General features: G+C 36.7%; 1 protein-coding gene across 3 annotated transcripts; it reads right to left on the reverse strand.

Moving 5' to 3' along the window:
• Window positions 1-1,180: 1,180 nt before the first annotated feature.
• On the reverse strand, window positions 1,181-15,604 carry GNPNAT1 (glucosamine-phosphate N-acetyltransferase 1). Of its 3 annotated transcripts, none has more exons than XM_057542917.1 (6): window positions 15,434-15,604; window positions 7,406-7,573; window positions 6,335-6,397; window positions 4,704-4,831; window positions 3,710-3,771; window positions 1,181-2,416 (listed from the first exon to the last, which is right to left on the reverse strand). In XM_057542917.1, exons 2-6 carry the CDS (start codon window positions 7,557-7,559, stop codon window positions 2,269-2,271), a joined length of 555 nt encoding a protein of 184 aa, XP_057398900.1. In that variant the 5' UTR covers window positions 7,560-7,573; window positions 15,434-15,604; the 3' UTR covers window positions 1,181-2,268. The 3 variants fall into 3 exon arrangements, with proteins under 3 accessions (XP_057398900.1, XP_007192929.1, XP_007192927.1); XM_007192867.3 differs by having other exon boundaries at window positions 15,390-15,601; XM_007192865.3 differs by having other exon boundaries at window positions 15,380-15,600.
• Between the last annotated feature and the right edge of the window lie 3,172 nt (window positions 15,605-18,776).

Raw genomic sequence — 18,776 nt, forward strand, 5'->3', positions numbered from 1 at the left:
CATAGAACAGCTTCCAGCTCATTAAAAAAATACTTTTTGCTTTTAGTTTTCCCCTTGTTAGCCTACCTACATAATATTCTTCATCAAATCTAAGACATCATCATTAGCATCACTACACCATCTTTTTGATCCTACTAAAAGGCAAAAAATATTGCTGAATAAACTAAGACAAGCTACTGATCATAAAATGCATCCAGATTTCCAAATGTTACATGTAAAAAAGAAAAAAAAGTGCTTGAGAGTCAGTGAAATACAAATATATAAAATACATGGAGCAAAATAAAAATCACAATTGCCACTTCGTTATACCTTTTCAAAAGTAAACAATGCTCAAAAATGTATATATTGAAATGTTCTGTGCAGTTTTTTTCATACTCAATTTTACCCCCAAAATGGCTTAGAAAAATCAAATTTCTCTGGCTAACTAAAGCTAAATACAGATCATCAGTTTCCTCAATGATACAATTTTTATGTGTTATACCTTACCTACAACTTTATTTCCTATAGGGGGGGATTTAAGATAAGACCTTAAGAACACTATTTAAAGGGATTTATTGAAATAGCCACCTTATAGTTTTACTTCAAATTGTTCAGTGGTAAGAAATGAAATAAAGCATTTAACTTTGCCCTTTATTAGGGTTTTTTTTTTTTTTTTTTTGGTGTTTTTTTCCTGGCCACGCAGCACAGCATGCGGGATCTTAGTTCCCCAACCAGGGATCGAACCCATGCCCCCTGCAGTGGGAGCGCAGAGTCTTAACCACTAGACCACCAGGGAAGTCCCTATTAGGTTTATTTGTTAACATAGGTTTTAAATTACCAGACTGTACCTAGTAAAGCTGCTGTTACCAAGGTTACAGGACTCCTAAAAAAGCAAAACTTAAGCTTTGTTGCTTTCACTAGGGACAGATCAATTCATCTGCCTATGTCATCAGCAGGTGAGTAGTACACCCTCTGTTGGTGAAGAATTTCTATTGTTTTAGAAAGCCAACTTTAGCTTTACTGCATGGAGGGAAATCTGAAATCTAGTTGAGGTAGGTGTGAATCAAAGGGATGAGAAACAGGTGGTCTTTACTTTCTAAGCTCCTTTTTACAAAGGGTACACAAAACTAAGATTTTATGAACCATGACTTGACCTAATAATTCAATAGACAACTCAAGAAAAGCACAGAAAACATTCGGATTCTAACAAAAGACTATTCATATGAACAGGTTTAATGTAACATGAAACGTAAAAGATTCGAACCAGTAGTGAAGTATCTAATTCTTATTTCAACTTAAAAAAAATTAAAATAAATAAAATCAAAATAGGATAGTGACCAGAATAATAGTACCATTATAATCACATTAAATAGAAAAGCCTCCATCAACATTTTAAGAATGTAATAAATGCAGTATGATACATTTTAAAATACTCCACTCAATTTTGTAATCCATTTTCATAAAAATGTTACTCAGAAAAGAGGCACCCCTGGAAAAATGAGAAATCAGCTTAGAAATACATAATATGCCAGGATTTACTAATTCACTGTTAAAAAGTACCTTATATTTCTCTTAGATATTTTAAACAAATGAATAATTATTATATTTCACATGTAAGACAGGTGGTAGGTACTTCAGCTACATTAGAATTATATCAACTTTTAGATGTACATTTAAATTGTCACATTTTATAAGAAGTTAATTTTCATTTCTCCTTATTTTAAAGGCTCACCAGGTTGTTTGCCAGTATAGTATTAGGATCAGCAAATGTTGGACTGAACTACATTTAGTTATAATATATCTAACATCCAATTTCACGTAATATATGTGAAATGATACACCCCTAAGTGGTATTTAGATACATTTCTTTGAAAAAAAATATTAATTTTATGAATGTGATAAGAAACAGCCTTATTCACTGTATGCTTTTTTTTTTTTTAATGAGCAGTACAGATAGATAGCAGACATATAACTTCGTACTACCTATACTGACTACTAAGAAATAAAGCCAAACTTTAGAAAAATACAATGCAAGAAAAGATTCAAGTTAAAAATATACTCCTTTGGTTAAAAATCATCCCCTTAATAATTTCATCTGTAATCTAAACTCAGCATGTCTCACCAGCCCAAAGTAATCTTCTAAATGTCATTATACTTGTATTACAGTGTTTTTTTCTATCCAGTATTTATGGAGGTCACTGGGTTGCAGCAACAAAATATTTTAACTCTAGGAAGAGAGTGTAGCCTTGTTGCATCAGCTCCTTTGACAGATGTCTTTCTTAAAAGGTTTTACTTTAGAAACCTCTGACACATGTAGTTTTCTTCAGATACTGTATATCCAAACTTTTTATAGAAACCAGCGTTTTGTGGTAGACATTCAAGGGTAATCTTATAACAGTTCAGCTTCTTGCTTAGCAAAGTAAGGGTTGATAATAACCTGAAATTAAAGAAAAAAAAGGTAGGCAAGGCATAGAGCATTTGTTAATAAAAATGGATTTTAGTAACAATGTGAGTGAATATCACATAAAACTTCAAGTTTGTATTACAAATAGGTTTATTAGATCATGGCCTTTCCCACTATACTCATTTAAATATTCAAATTGTAAGTGGTTAAACATTTAAATCACCCAAAGCATTTGATTTTGTTTCAAATATACTTTAGTAATCTCCAGCCCATTAATAAATAGAACAAATATTACCCTAAACCCTGAACTCACCCTAAACCCTCTTTAAAAATAGGTTTAAAATTAATAATAACACCAAAGACTAGAAACCTTTTAAAAAATATGGCCAAAATTAATCTTTTTCTCTAGATCTATTCAAACTATTTAGGAATAGCCAACATAAAATGGGTAAATAATTGCTTTGTTCTTTATCATTTTTAAAGTTACTTAAATATTTGTGAAAGAATGTATTAGGTTAACTCTGGATTGGTCTAATTAATACGAAGTGTAAAGAAAGCAAAAATGTATACATCTTTATAAAAACTGGGAAAGATCTACAAAAATTTACCTGAAGGGTTTTCTCATGTTGTATAGATTGAAAAATCTTATTCTGAAGACAAAACCTCTTGATTGAAGTTACACAATTATAAAAGGCATGACTAAGTTACATGGACTAGAAGTACTAGAAATGGGTCTCTATCGTTTGCTGATGTACACCAAATACCTTGAATAGCATCTGGCGTATAGCAGGTGCTTAATATTTACTGAGTGAATTCCTTAAAACTCAGAAGGGATAATATTAAAAAGCAAGTTCTATTTTATAAATAGGCAATAAACCTATGAAACTTACTTTAAAAGATTTAGATAAATGTATAGAGGATTACACTGTGAAGGCCGTTTCAGTACATGGTTCTAAAACTTTGTAACTGAGAACATTTCCTTTGTTTTTAAATATGACAGAGAAATGGACAAATTACTTGGCTCACCAAAAGTTTCTGTTTCCTACTACAATAAGAGTACTACTATTAAAAGTTAATAACTAAGGTGTTGCTGTTTTAACAGTACACTTCCAATTTCCAAACTTTATGGTAAAAATTATATAAAAATACCTTATTTCTTCATTAAATTCAGTGTAAGCTATGGAGTGAGAATGAGTTCATAATTAATGATGCTTAAAAAACTTCAAACAGGAAAACATTTTTTAAAAAGTATCTTGCAAGAAACTGTAAACTGAAACACAAAGAGTATCTAATTTATCCGGGGTTACCTTGTTTCTGCCTACTTACAATTTGCCAAGCTGCTTTCCTCTGCATTCATCACTAACAACAACGTCTTCTACTCTTCCTCTCTGAAAATATTTACAGTGTTTAAAGGACTAAGCATGTAGTTTTGTTTTAGTTAAATCAACAAGTGACGGTAAGAATTAATTGATAAATAAATGTTTTGTAAACGTTAACTTTGCAAAATGCAAAATTTTTTAACTTACTGTTATAGAGGAGATAATACAGTGAATCAATTTGTGGCCTAATTTTGCTTTGTCTGTATCTTAAACCTTCCCACCCCATTATTTTAAAGCAAGTCTCAGAATCCACATCACCAAAATGTAATCTTGTCATGAACGTACTACATCCATCATCCTACTCCTTGCTTAATTGCAATTTATTTCAGACATCCAAATACAGTTTATTAATTTCTAGTACAGAAACCACACCAAAATTCATACTTCACAGAATAATTCCAAGTGTTTTCTATCATATTCTCATCGGATTACCTAGGTTTTGTTTTCTTTACTATTTCATGTGAGTCATGAGGAGTGAAGGAACTCTACAGGCATTAGAAGTGTCACAATTAGAACAGAATATATTATTCTGAATCCTTTACCACTGGGAAACTGATGGGAATTTGTGTTAATGTAGTATATTCAAAGTATTGTTTTTGAAAAAAAATTAGCATTAGAGATTCCAAACATTACTGCCAAATTCCACGATGCTGACTTGATTTCTCTTATGTCTATACCAATTCTAACACCTTACAGAACAATTTTTAGGAAACAATTCATATTAACACATTTTCTTCCTCATAACTCTTAGAAGACAATGGGAAATTGACTGTTACTAAGTGATTTCTAAGAAGCAAAACTTCTATTCTAGCCAATATTTAGCTCTCTCATTTTACAATAAAAAGCAGTGGAAAAACAGACTTGTCTAATGGAAAGTCAAAGTCGATTTTGCTAGAAAACACATATCCATTTTACTCATAAGCATTAATATGAACACATACCTTAGCACAGGAATGGATGAATTTATGTTCTATTATCAGAGTCGCTGTAGCAACTATCTGTCCTAAAGTTACATCTTCCACAACTGTAACATAATAATCCCCAGATTTCTTCATGTGCTCAAAAGATTCTGTGGAAATTGGAAAATAGTGTTATGTGGTAGACATTAAACTTTATTAGGTGCCAGAAAAATACTAGAATTAGCTTACTTCAATAAATATTATTAAATATTTATAGCTATTTTACCACAGTAATTTTAAAGAAAATATCAATTATTAAAAATGACCAAGTAGTTGAAATATCAGCAGTCAGTATCAACTGGAACATAGTCCATACATTTAAAAAATCTTCTAGCAAAATAAAGTAAGACTAATATAGCTATTTTAGATGAACAGCACTTAAAATACAAATAAGTTGTACATGTTGCCATTTCTGTGACTAGTGAATGAAAACTTTCATATCTTCATTACTAGTTAACTTTAAATTGATTCCTTTAACCTTTTCACTTAACAGATATTCACACAGAACAAAACTCTTTGCAAATTTTAACAAGAGAATGTTTGTGTCTCCATTCTTTAATTTTTAGTCTTTTGATTTTAAAATAATTTGACAAAGTAGTTTTCAATTTTCCCTTTGTGCTCTCAAGTGTTCCATGATTACATGACCTGTTTTAGAAACAGAATCATCATTTTTGTTTGCTTTGAAAGCACCTTGTGAAGTAGATAAAAAAGTAAGTCTTCATTTCCCAGATTTTCCCAAAGCCACATAGCAAACAGGAGCAAAAGTGGAATAAATATCTTCCCCTCAAATTGACTTTTAGTACTTATATTGATGAAATAACATGATTTCTCATCTAATCTGATATGCCTGCAAAGAAGAATTCAGGAATAAAAACTGAGCCTAACAGTTTCAACATACTGTTTATTTCCACAGTCTTGTTCTAGTAATGGGTCTGGAGTGGGAAGAAATAAATTCAATGAAGGAAAAGAAACAATGAGAATCAGGAAATAATAATCTTCATCTCAGGAAGGTCATATAGAGTACAAAATAAAATTACCTATTGAAGGAAATGAAGAAAATAGGAAGACACTGTTAAGAGCATTGGATGGAGTCAGGAAGGTTGTAGTTCTTTTCTTACCTGTGATCTTGGGTAAGTCATTTGACCTCTCTTTTAATTTCCATCCTCTCATATGTATTAAAAAGGGGGAGGGATGAACTAAAAGATACCTGCCAACCTTAAAATTCAATATAAATGAACCAAAAAATAAATTTAGAACGTATTTTCTTACATTTTTGATTGGGTGATGAAATTTCTGTGAAATGACCTAACCACATGAAAGGTAAACACTACAATAAAAAACAATCTCTAAGGCTGCCACCCAGGTTCTATGCTCCAGTAATTATCTAAAAGTAGCCAGGTATTTTGTAAAACTTGGTAGTTGCTACATTTGCATTCTAAAACAGTTCAGCCACATTAACCATTTAAATAAGAAAATAGCTAATTTGTTATTTGAATAATTTCTAGCTATTTGAACAAAACCACAAGTAGACACTGAACAGAGCTCTAAACAAAAATAAAATCTTGTTTCCCTTTATTTCTTTTCCTTCAGGAAAAAGAGACTGTAGGACTTACTCATAAATTGTTCCGGGTTGACAACTCCAGTCTCTGTCAGCTGACCTAGTAGCTTAAAAAAACCTAGTTTTGAAAAACAGATTTCAAGTCATGAGAACAGCAAATGAAATATATATCAAAAGAAGTAATATGTCTAGCTGGTGGGCAATTATTTTTTCAAAACTTTATGTAATAAACTATTTTAAAAGATTAAACTGAAACCCATTATTCTTTCTATTATCACTACGTAAAACAAATAGTAATAGGTTTTACCAATGTTTTTGCCTGCATAAGATTTTTGGAATAGTGCTGACCTTAATACTCAATATTTACAGAACCAGCATGTACAGTTTTCAATGTAATTTGCATTACATTCAACGCAAGGGATGCCAAATTCTCCCAAATATGTGCTTTGGTTTTACTTAAAAATGCAAGATTCTCATTATGACCAAATATGATACTATCTGTAAAATAAAATATAAATAACATTGTTGAGACTACAGTTTTTAAAGATTCCTGATTAATTTCATTAATGTTACGTTAAATTAATGTGAATAGCATAGAATGTTGAGAATCTAAACTTCTATACACCCAATAATTAATTTGACCAAAATATAATAGTTTCTTAAGATTTCCTACCAAGAAGAAAACTGTAAAAAGTTGATTTTTGATTACTGAAATTTAAGGAAATCATTTTGGAGAATTTAGATGTTAAAAAAAGGAACACGTGTAGACAAAACCTTTTGCACCTTATCCAAGGCAAATTATCTTTATCCTCATTCCCCATCCAGCTTCTTAGAGAAGATTCTTCCTTATGTGTCATTATACAAGATAATTTCCCCTTTTTGGCTGCTTAATTAGGAAGGAACACTGTTGTACTTAAGTCATTTGAAATACTGTAATACAGTACTGTAATACAGTAACATCTGGTCTATACACATTGGAATTGAGTTCTCAGTCACTTTAAAATTTAAGCACAAAAAATAAAAGTCCAATAGTAGTTTTAAAAATTATAGGCATCGTCGTCATGTTTGTGGAGAACACAGAATGCTAACTATAAGTCTAACCAGAATTCGTAAACTGAGTCCATACCTCTATTTAAATCAGCAGTACAAAGAGGCCTCAAAACCAAACCTTCTCCAGGATGTGTTGGGGAAATGGCTGGAGAAAATGTAGCTGTATTCTGACTCCAATCCACTTCTTTGAGTAGACTTGGGTCAAACATAGGTGTTTCATCAGGTTTCATCTTTGCAGTAAGGTCTAAAATAAAATTTTAAACGTTAAGGCATTTTGTTTAATAGAAAATTGTTGATTGTCAAGAATGTCAACTTCTTAATAAAAATTAATGCAATTAGAAAAATTCTTTAACAGGTATGCAAGATATTTTATTTTAGCCTATCCTGACTCTTAACATCAAATGCCACAGCTACAGCTCTATAGAAATTCACAGATTCTATCAGACAGTAAACAAGTGACTAAATTTAGAAGTTTTACACTTGAAAACTCCATTTTCTAATAGGACTTTTAAAGCATTTTTTTCCTCTGGGTCAGTGCTACTAGCGTAGCACTGTGAATAGCTGACTTTTCAGGAGCTCGCTCTTTTTTTTTTTTTTTTTTTTTTTACATTATTGGATTTTATTATTGGGCTAAGGAGTAACTCATCAGTTTTACCTGACACTAAAGAAGACTTACTGGGCATGTAACTTTTTTAAAAATTATGAACCATGAACAGAAAATTCTCTGCGTTCACTGGAATATTTGGTCTCAGCTATGATAGATTCACACCAAGACTATCTACTGGATTTTGTTTTCACAGCAGTCTTTCTAAAAATCTGTAAGTTTCTCAGCTGCATCTAAGCAGCTTAAGAATAGCCAGTGTCGGGCTTCCCTGGTGGCGCAGTGGTTGAGAATCTGCCTGCCAATGCAGGGGACACGGGTTCGAGCCCTGGTCTGGGAGGATCCCACATGCCGCGGAGCAACTAAGCCCGTGAGCCACAATTGCTGAGCCTGCGCGTCTGGAGCCTGTGCTCCGCAACAAGAGAGGCCGCGATAGTGAGAGGCCCGTGCACCGCGATGAAGAGTGGCCCCCGCTTGCCACAACTAGAGAAAGCCCTCGCACAGAAACGAAGACCCAACACAGACATAAATAAATAAATAAAATTTTAAAAAAAAGAATAGCCAGTGTCACAAAAACAGAAATATAGATCAATGGAACAGGATAGAAAGCCCAGAGATAAACCCACGCACATATGGTCACCTTATCTTTGATAAAGGAGGCAAGAATATACAATGGAGAAAAGACAGCCTCTTCAATAAGTGGTGCTGGGAAAACTGGACAGCTATATGTAAAAGAGTGAAATTAGAACACTCCCTAACACCATACACAAAAATAAACTCAAAATGGATTAAAGACTTATATGTAAGGCCAGATGCTATCAAACTCTTAGAGGAAAACATAGAACACTCTATGACATAAATCATACCAAGATCCTTTTTGACCCACCTCCTAGAGAAACGGAAATAAAAACAAAAATAAACAAATGGGACCTAATGAAACTTAAAACCTTTTGCACAGCAAAGGAAACCAGAAACAAGACGAAAAGACAACCATCAGAATGGGAGAAAATATTTGCAAATGAAGCAACTGACAAAGGATTAATCTCCAAAATTTACAAGCAGCTCATGCAACTCAATATCAAAAAAACAACCCAATCCAAAAATGGGCAGAAGCCCTAAATAGACACTTCTCCAAAGAAGATATACAGATTGCCAACAGACACATGAAAGAATGCTCAACATCATTAATCATTAGAGAAATGCAAATCAAAACTACAATGAGATATCATCTCACACCGGTCAGAATGGCCATCATCAAAGAATCTAGAAACAATAAATGCTGGAGAGGGTGTGGAGAAAAGGGAACCCTCTTGCACTGTTGGTGGGAATGTAAATTGATACAGCCACTATGGAGAACAGTATGGAGGTTCCTTAAAAAACTAAAAAGAGAACTACCATACGACCCAGCAATCCCACTACTGGGCATATACCCTGAGAAAACCATAATTCAGAAAGAGTCATGTACCACAATGTTCACTGCAGCTCTATTTACAATAGCCAGGACATGGAAGCAAACGAAGTGTCCATCAACAGATGAATGGATGAAGAAGATGTGGCACATATGTACAATGGAATATTACTCAGCCATAAAAAGAAACAAAATTGAGTTATTTGTAGTGAGGTGGATGGACCTAGAGTCTGTCATACAGAGTGAAGTAAGTCAGAAAGAGAAAAACAAATACTGTATGCTAACACATATATATGGAATCTAAAAAACAAAAAAAAAGGTCATGAAGAACCTAGGGGCAAGACAGGAATAAAGACGCAGACCTACTAGAGAATGGACTTGAGGATACGGGGAGGGGGAAGGGTAAGCTGCGACAAAGTGCGAGAGTGGCCTGGACATATATACACTACCAAATGTAAAATAGATAGCTAGTGGGAAGCAGGTGCATAGCACAGGGAGATCAGCTCGGTGCTTTGTGACCACCTAGAGGGGTGGGATAGGGAGGGTGGGAGGGAGGGAGATGCAAGAGGGAAGAGATATGGGAACATATGTATATGTATAACTGATTCACTTTGTTATAAAGCAGAAACTAACACACCATTGTAAAGCAATTATACTCCAATAAAGATGTTAAAAGAAAAAATAGCCAGTGTTTTTCATGCTATTGAAAAATGATCAATTATGGTATTTTCCTCTCTCGAACATTCAGAAATGGTCAGGTTCTTACTAGGTGTGGTCTAATAAAACTGAGACTAAATAAGATAATGATAGAATGAAAAACATATTAAGCATAAAAATGGCTGGGGTGGGGGGCGGCGGTGCTTCCCTGGTGGCGCAGTGGTTAAGAATCTGCCTGCCAATGCAGGGGACACAGGTTCAAGCCCTGGTCCGGGAAGATTCCACATGCTGCGGAGCAACTAAGCCCATGCGCCACAATTACTGAGCCTGCGCTCTAAAGCACGCAAGCCACACCTACTGAAGCCCGCGCGCCTAGAGCCCGTGCTCCGCAACAAGAGAAGCCACCGCAATGAGAAGCCTGCACACCACAACGAAGAGTAGCCCCCGCTCACCGCAACTACAGATAGCCTGCGCGCAGCAATGAAGACCCAACGCAGCCAAAAAAAAAAAAAAAAAAAAGGCTGGTGGGGCACACGTCTGTGGAACAGAGCTGCTGGAGGAAAGTCTTCCTAACAATTATTAGGAGATTGTAAGGCAACCCTGAACTTTGATTTGTAAGCCCATGCCCAGCTAAAGAAACCACAGTTGACCCTTGAACAACGTGGGTTTAGGGTGCCAATCCTCCACACAAAAATGTGCAGTCGAAAAATCATGTATAACTTATAGTCGGCCCTCTGTATCTGCAGTTCTATATCCGTGGATTTAACCAACCTTGGAATGTGTAGTATAATATTTACTATTGAAAAATATCCGTATATAAGTGGATCCTTGCAGTTCAAACCCGTGTTGTTAAGGGTCAACTGTATTCTATTTGATACCTGCCTCTACTTCTTTAAAACAAAGAATTTAAAGATATACATCCATAACATACTACCATAAAACAAGAAAGCAATACCAGAAAAATTAAAGTCCACTTAATAACAGAACAATTTCCTCCAAAACCCAACTCCCAGATGTTCCCTATTTCATAAGTCACAATATGCTTAAGGGCAACTATTCTTAACTTTTCCTTAAAGGTCGACTAAACTGTATAACCCTACGTAACTATTATATATAGGTAATATATATATAATATATATATACTCTGCTGCAGTATAGCAGAGGCTTTGGGAAGGTACTGTGATGTAATAATAGAAGTTAACATTTGTTCAGCACTTACGTGCCAGCATTGTTCAAAGAACTTTACACATTACTAATTCACTTACTATAACAATCCTACAGGGTAGGGATGATTATTATCTGCATTTCAACAGATGAGGAAATGCAGGTGTAGACAAGTTAAGTAACTTGCCCAAGGTCACAGAATTAGCAAAGCTGAAATTGAAATCTAGACATGGAAAGAGCATGAGCTCTGGAGTCAGACCTGGTGTTCAAACGTCAACTGTGTGATGATGGCTAAGGAAGTTAAACTGAGAATGTTTCCTCATTTGTAAAATGGAGATGAAATTGTTGGAAGAAATGAATTACTGTATACAAGTACCTAACAGTGCCTGGCACAGGGCAAGTGTTCAACAAGATACATTGATACTTCAGTTAGCAACTAATTTAAAATTTATTTTTATATGTTCTCGTTAACTTTGTTCACCTTTAAATTAATTCATGAGTCAGGCACTGTGCTGGGTACAGGAGCTACAAAAATATTATTATGTTTATGTTAAACTGAAAGTTAGCATTCTTGGAAAGGAAAGAAAGAACTTTAAAAATAATAGTTACTATGTAGAATACTGAGAGGTTTGTTTTCTTTCCCTCAAAAAGGACTCAGATCATGTTATGCTGTAAAAACTATGCCTGGATCTAAGAATAGTAAGGAAAGGAAATTGTGATGATTAAAACAATCATTCATAAAATTTAACAAGCTTATGGTCCACTAGAAACAGATTTTTTTGTAGATTAACTTTAGTGCATGCACTTTAGTATTTGTCCCTGATAACTGGACCCCTGAGGCTTTTGGGTGTACTTTTTGGGTGTAATCTGAAAGATGGATAACAACATTGTTTTTCAGGTATACAGATAAACAGGCTAAATATTTATCAATAAAGTAAAATGTGTACATTAAGTGCAGAAGTCAGAAAGTATTACAAATTTAAGTCCTTCAAGACAACATACCATTTAAACATTCTGATGTTCATGCTATTTAACATACAGTAGTAAGCATGAAGTTTAAAGAAAGCTCAAAAGGAAATGTGGATGGACATTAAGATAATTTAAAGTTAACCAGAGTTCTTCTTCCTATAAAGTTGCCTGAGTTTACAATGAAATGTGCCTAGAGAACTCGCAAAATACGGTTAACAATTTCTGAGAGAGAGGGGAGAGGTACACAGGAGAAGAATTAGGATTACGAAGCCTTTAAAGAATTTTAAACAGTAAATACTAATATTGTCCTGTGCTTTTCTTTAATCGATGGTCTTATTCCATGAATGATAAAAATAAATGATACTGGCTAATATTTATTGAGTACTTTATATACAAATGAAAATACAATGAAAGATGTATCAGACCAGAAGGCAGGCACAGTAACTAGCTCAAGATAACAGAGCAAATAAGGAACAGTGAGGATTCACAACCAGGTAGCAGGGCCAGCTTCAAGGACACAGGGCCCCGCACTTAATTCTCTGCTGCCACTGTCGAAATTCTTAATAATTTTTAAACAAAGAGCCCTGCATTTTCATTTTTCACGAGTTGCCACAAATTATGCAACCATTCCTGCATGACTCCAGACTCTATACTCTGTAGTACTGAAGAGGCACTAGTGAAGGTGAATTCTCTACTTTATTGTGCAAGAGTTTAAAATTTAGTCAAAGCAGCACTTATATTTGGAAAGTAAGAATTTCAGGCTAGTTAAAGTACTTAATGCATTCTGGATAGAAATAAGAATCCATATTCTTATAGCAATCAAAAATTAATATCAAGGGACTTCCCTGGCAGTCCAGCGGTTAAGACTTTGCCTCCCATTGCAGGGGGTGCAGGTTTTATCCCTGGTCAGGGAGCTAAGATCCCACATGCCTCGTGGCCAAAAAACCAGAACACAGAACAGAAGCAATACTGTAACAAATTCAATACTTTAAAAATGGTCCACATCAAAAAAATCTTAAAAAAAATTAATATCAAAATGTTTATATGAGCTCTTTTACAAAACAGAGCCATACTTAAGGTTACCTTCTTTTATCTTATTCTGTCCCCATATAGTAAATTCTGCTGGTGCCCAATTAATATGCTGGGCAAGTTAAAGTAAGATGTGATTTGATACTAAATTTCAAAAGCATTTATAAAAGAGCAAAACAGGTAAATTTATTTGGTTTACAAAAGAAATAATTTTCAGCATCTTAAAGTGCCCCCAGGTACCACAACATAGGAAATTTCAGTAAACAGAACTGCACAGTTGTTTGAAGCTGAATTTCACCATTATCATTGGGGTCTTATTTTGTTTTGTTTCTTTTGGTTTTGTTTTTTTGGGGTTTTTTGGCCACGCTGCTTGTGGGATCTTAGTTCCCCAACCAGGGATCGAACCTGGGCCTACAGCAGTAAAAGTGCCGAGTCTTAACCACTGGACCGCCAGGGAATTCCCTCATTGGGGTCTTATTTTGAAGATTTTAGATTAATTTTAAAAAGTAAACCCTAACCCTTCTTAAGTATTTCTCAAGTACCTTTTCTGTTTAACTACTAAGTTAACAAGCATTTAAAGGCCCATGTATGCCTAAACTTAGCCCAATAAATATGCCTAGTGAATGAATAACGAATGGTATAAGACTTATCTGGAGATCACATTTCAGAAAATCTAGAAGAAAAAAAGATTACCAAACTGCTACAAGTGACATCACAAAAACCATACACCAAATTCATTTTTACTAAGATCACATTAGGCTTTCAGTCGGTTGACCATTCTTTGGACACAGTTTCAACAGGTTTCTCAGCATCTATAGTGCACTAGAATACACTAGAATACACATGTATTCCAGCTAGAATACACATTCTAGCTGCTGCTAGAATCAAGCAACTGAGAGCAACAAGTAATAAGATACTGGAAATGAAGATTTCAAAAGTGGATATAAAAATTTTAAACATAATCTAAGGTCAAATCTAAATGGCCTTTATATATCTCAAGAGCTTTCGGGGCAGTACTGTATGACTTCAGTACATGGTTAAAGCAGGAGGGGGGCCCGTGTGCTGTTTGAGACTTTGGGGTTCGTCTACATACATTTTATAACTATTTCAATAGTAATCTGACTGAATTGTGAATCTAAAGAACACTTCATTCGGTGATGATTTTAATAGGCCTAGCTATATTTATTAAATTATGCAATTACACTTAAGTTGAGAATTTTAAAATTTCCTGATAGTTTATTTGATCCCTGTGATTTAGGCATTATTCCCAGTCTACCCATGAGCAAGCTGGAGCACGTGGAGCTTTCAGTACTTGACCCCAAGGTAACACAGCCAATGAGTGAATTGGGACTAAATCCTCCGATGTTGTTCTCCCGTCTTGAGCTCTACAGTACCATACTCAATAGAAGCCAATATTTACATCATCGTGCCAGACAGGGAGGTGTCTCCCCTATTCTAAAAAATGTCAGTGAATCCTACCTAATGAAACTGACCTAAATGATTTCTTGAGATCCATTCTAGGATTTATTCACGAGTGTATATCCTAACAAAAGTATAGTCGCCCTTCGATTTTTTATGAAATTTTAAGAGTTTGATTTACATAAACAGCTCCTATAAGAGAAATCACAGTACTCAGTGTTTCTAGGGGTAGAAGCCCCCGGAAGAGACCAAGGGTGTCCGTCTTTCCTGCGGTGAAAACCCCGATTTAGTCAGTACAGGTGATCTTCGGAGCAGAATCATGTCCTCAAGTAGCTCCTGACCGCCGTGGGGTGCTACTCGGAAAGGAAAGGTGGAAAACAGGGCCAGAGGCGTTCGTGCCCATTTCAAAACCGATGGCGGCAGAGACTGTGAACAACTGTCTCAATCCCCCACGCTAAAGCCTGACGAACGAAGAATTAGTTTCGACCCCAGTCTCTGTTCCTGCCTGCTAGGGCCACCTCCTGCACGGCTGGACCACTGGCCATCACCCTTAACCTCTGCTCCACGCGTGTGTCCGCTCAACTTGCTCCAAACTGCCCTCTACGCCCTCATACGCACCCAGCTGGCGAAGATAAATGCCCGGCTCCCCGAACGGAACCTCCCCCCGCCCCGGACCGGGCCTAGCTCGTCTCGCTCGGGGGTAGCAGTCACACCTGTTTGATACCTGAAGGGCAGGCCCAAGCCGGCAGCCAGGGCATCCGGCCGGGCCCCGCTCTCTCTCCCCGACCCCCGGTCCCCCTCACCCGTAGAGACCTGCAGTCGGCGCTCCTCTCCAAGCCCGTCGGATTCTCACCCACCCGGGTACACAACACTAGATCCACATCCGGCTTCAGCGGCAGCCCCACCTCCTCCACCTCCGGCGCTACAGTCTCCCGCAAGGCCGCCGCTCCGCGAGCCGCCGCCAAGACGTGGCAGCACCGACACCTCCAGCCCGCCCCTGCCCGCTTACGCAGGACCGCTCGCAGGCGGAGGAGGCGACGGCGGGAGGAGGCGGGGTCGAGAGCCTGGGGGTCGGGCAGGGGCGGGGCCTGCGGCCGGCGTCAGCACGTGAGGCGGAGGCGGAGACGTCGCGGGGACTCCACCAGGTAGGCGTGCCGGCAACGAATGCCGGCAAGGAATCTCGGCCCCGCGCGGCACCTGCTCCTCGCTCCCTAAGGCTTCCCCCGCGGCCTCAGCGTCTCGGTTTAACTGGACGTAATTTTGCCTCGGAGTCAGCAAAGCACTGTAAGTGGTGACCAGTGTGTGCATCTTTGGTTCTCAGAGACCAGAGTCTCGGCCTCTTGCCCTCTTCGTTTGCCCCTCGTTGCACCTTCCCTTCGTAGTCAGTTAATTCATTGATTAGGACTTCGGCTACTCGCTGGAGGCTCGAAGCTTCTCATCCCCAGTTTTCTGAGTCACACATCCTGGCTCTGTGAGGTGGGACCCCTGCATTCTACTCCGAGACTACGTTTTATTTCTCGCTCAGATCCTTTTTGGATGAACACGGAGGTTAGGACAATGATTCTCAGCTGCGGCGATTTTGCCGCTCAGGAGGCAGTTGGCAATGTGTGGTAATTTTCAACCTCAAGTCTGGGAGAGAGGTGTTACTGGCATCTCTCCAGATGATAGCGGGTAGATATGGGTAGAGATCAGGCACGCTGCGACATGTTTTACAATACAAAGGACAGCTCCCCACAATAAAGAATTACCTGGCCTGAAATGTCAGTATTGCTGAAGTTGAGAAACCCTGGGTTAGGAGAAGAAAACTGACTTTTCTCTGAACTCCCACTTACAAAGCGTCTTACCTAACTAGCACGTGCCCTCATTTTACAGATTGGGAAAGAGTTTCAGAGATGTTAAGTAATTTGCCGAAGTTACGTGGCTAGTAGCTCCCATTCCTTGCCTTGTACCATAAATTTCAACTTATTGAAATTGTTCTTAATACGGTGCAAAGAATTAACACCATATATAGTCTGCCAGAAATAATATTTTCTGCTTATTTGTGAGACTTAAATTTCAGATAACTCTTTTGATGATTGATGTATTCTCATAACTTCAAATATCTCTGTATCTATCCTTGTTTTTACCCTTAAACATACAAAAGAATTAAGACATAAACAAAAGTAAACACCACTAATCTTAGGAAACATATAGCCTTGTTTTCTTTCAGACTTCTGGCCCTATGTTTACAATGAGCTCCTCCTGAGCAAAAGAACCCTGTAAATTTTATCATTTATCAGAGTGAAACAATTAATTATAAAATGTATCAGAGACCACAGGAGTTCTAAGAGGTACCCCAAAAGATCTGCATTTGAGACATACTACTCCTTACCCTCATTGTGCCATAGGAACCCAATTCCTCTGCAACAAAGTCAGTCACTCTGACCAGACAGTGACCCTCTTTCTTTGACTGTTGCAATGAGCAGCCCAAGGTAGCCAGGTGACAATGTCAACTTCTAGTTTAATAGAACCGTTGGTGTGTCCTCTGGTGATTTTTATTTATTTTATGGATTCTTTTTTTTAATAGAGATATCATTGGCATATAACATTATATTAGGTTTAGGTGTACAACATAATGATTTGATATATGTAAATATTGGGAAATGATCACCACAGTCAGTTTTGTTAACATCTATCACCACACATAGTTACAGATTTTTTTCTTGTGATGAGAACTTTTAGGATTTATTCTCTTAGCAACTTTCAGATATATAGTACAGTATTGTTAACTATAGTCACCATATATCACATTATACCTCTGGACCTTATTTATCTTATAAGTGGAAGTTTGTATCTTTTGACCACCTTCCTCTCATTTCACCCCCCATCCCCCTACTCTCGCAACCACCAATTTGTTCTCTGTATGTATGAATTAGTCTTTTGTTTAGATTCTACATATAAATGAAATTATATAGTATTTGTCTTTCTCTGTCTGACTTTTTTCACTTAGCATAATGCTTTCAGGGTCCATCCATGTTTTCACAAATGGCAAGATTTTCTTCTTTTTTATTGCTGAGTAATATTCCACCATGTGCGGGTGTGCCTAAACTTCTTTATCTACTCACCTGTCAGTGGATGCACAGATTGTTTGCATGTCTTGGCTATTGTCAGTAACGCTGCTATGAACATGGGGGTGCATATATCTTTTGATGTATAAGATAGAGATTTTGTTTCCTTCGGATAAATACCCACAGTGGGATTGCTGGATCATATGATAGTTCTATTTTTAATTTTTTGAGGAACCTCCATACTATTTTCCATAGTGGCTGCACCAATTTACAGTCTCACCAGTAGGACACAAGGGTTCCCCTTTCTCCAGACCCTTACCAATGCTTGTTATCTGTCTTTTTGATGATGCCGTTCTAACAGGTGTGAGGTGATATCTCGTTATGGTTTTGACTTGCATTTCCCTAATGATTAGTGACAATTGAGCACCTTTTCATACACCTGTTGGCCTTACATATGTCTACACTGGAAGCTGTCTATTCAGCTCCTCTGCCCATTTTTTAATCAAATTGGGGTTCTGTCTTTTGGAGGGTTTTTGTTTGTTTTGTTTTGGGGGGGTTGCTATTGAGTTGTATGAGTTCTTTATATATTTTGGATATTAACCTCTTGTCAGATATATAGTTTGCAAATGTTTTCTCCCATTTGGTAGGTTGCCTTTTCATTTTGTTTATGGTTTCCTTTTCTGTACAGAAGCTTCTTAGTTTGATGTAGTCCCACTTGTTTATTTTTGCTTTTGGTATCAAATCTAAAAAATCACTGCCAAGACTGATGTCAGGGAGCTTACCCCCATGTTTTCGTGTAGGAGTTTTATGGTTTTAGGTCTTATGTTTGAGTATTTAATCCAGTTTGAGTTGATATTTGTGTAGGATGTAAGATAGGGGTCCAGTTTCGTTCTTTTGCATGTAGTTGTCGCTTTTTCTAGCACTGTTTATTGAAGAGACTATCCTTTACCCATTGCATATTCTTGTTTGTTTGTTGTAAATTAACGTATCATACATGTATGTGTTTCTTTCTGGGTTCTTTGTTTTGTTCCATTGATCTATGTGTCTGTTTTCAATGCCAATACCGTATTGTTTTTTTAATAAATTTATTTATTTTTGGTTGCGTTGGGTCTTTGTAGCTGCGTGCTGGCTTTCTTTAGTTGCAGTGAGCAGG

The sequence above is a fragment of the Balaenoptera acutorostrata genome, chromosome 3, assembly GCF_949987535.1.
Source record: "Balaenoptera acutorostrata chromosome 3, mBalAcu1.1, whole genome shotgun sequence".
Classification (NCBI taxonomy): domain Eukaryota; kingdom Metazoa; phylum Chordata; class Mammalia; order Artiodactyla; family Balaenopteridae; genus Balaenoptera; species Balaenoptera acutorostrata.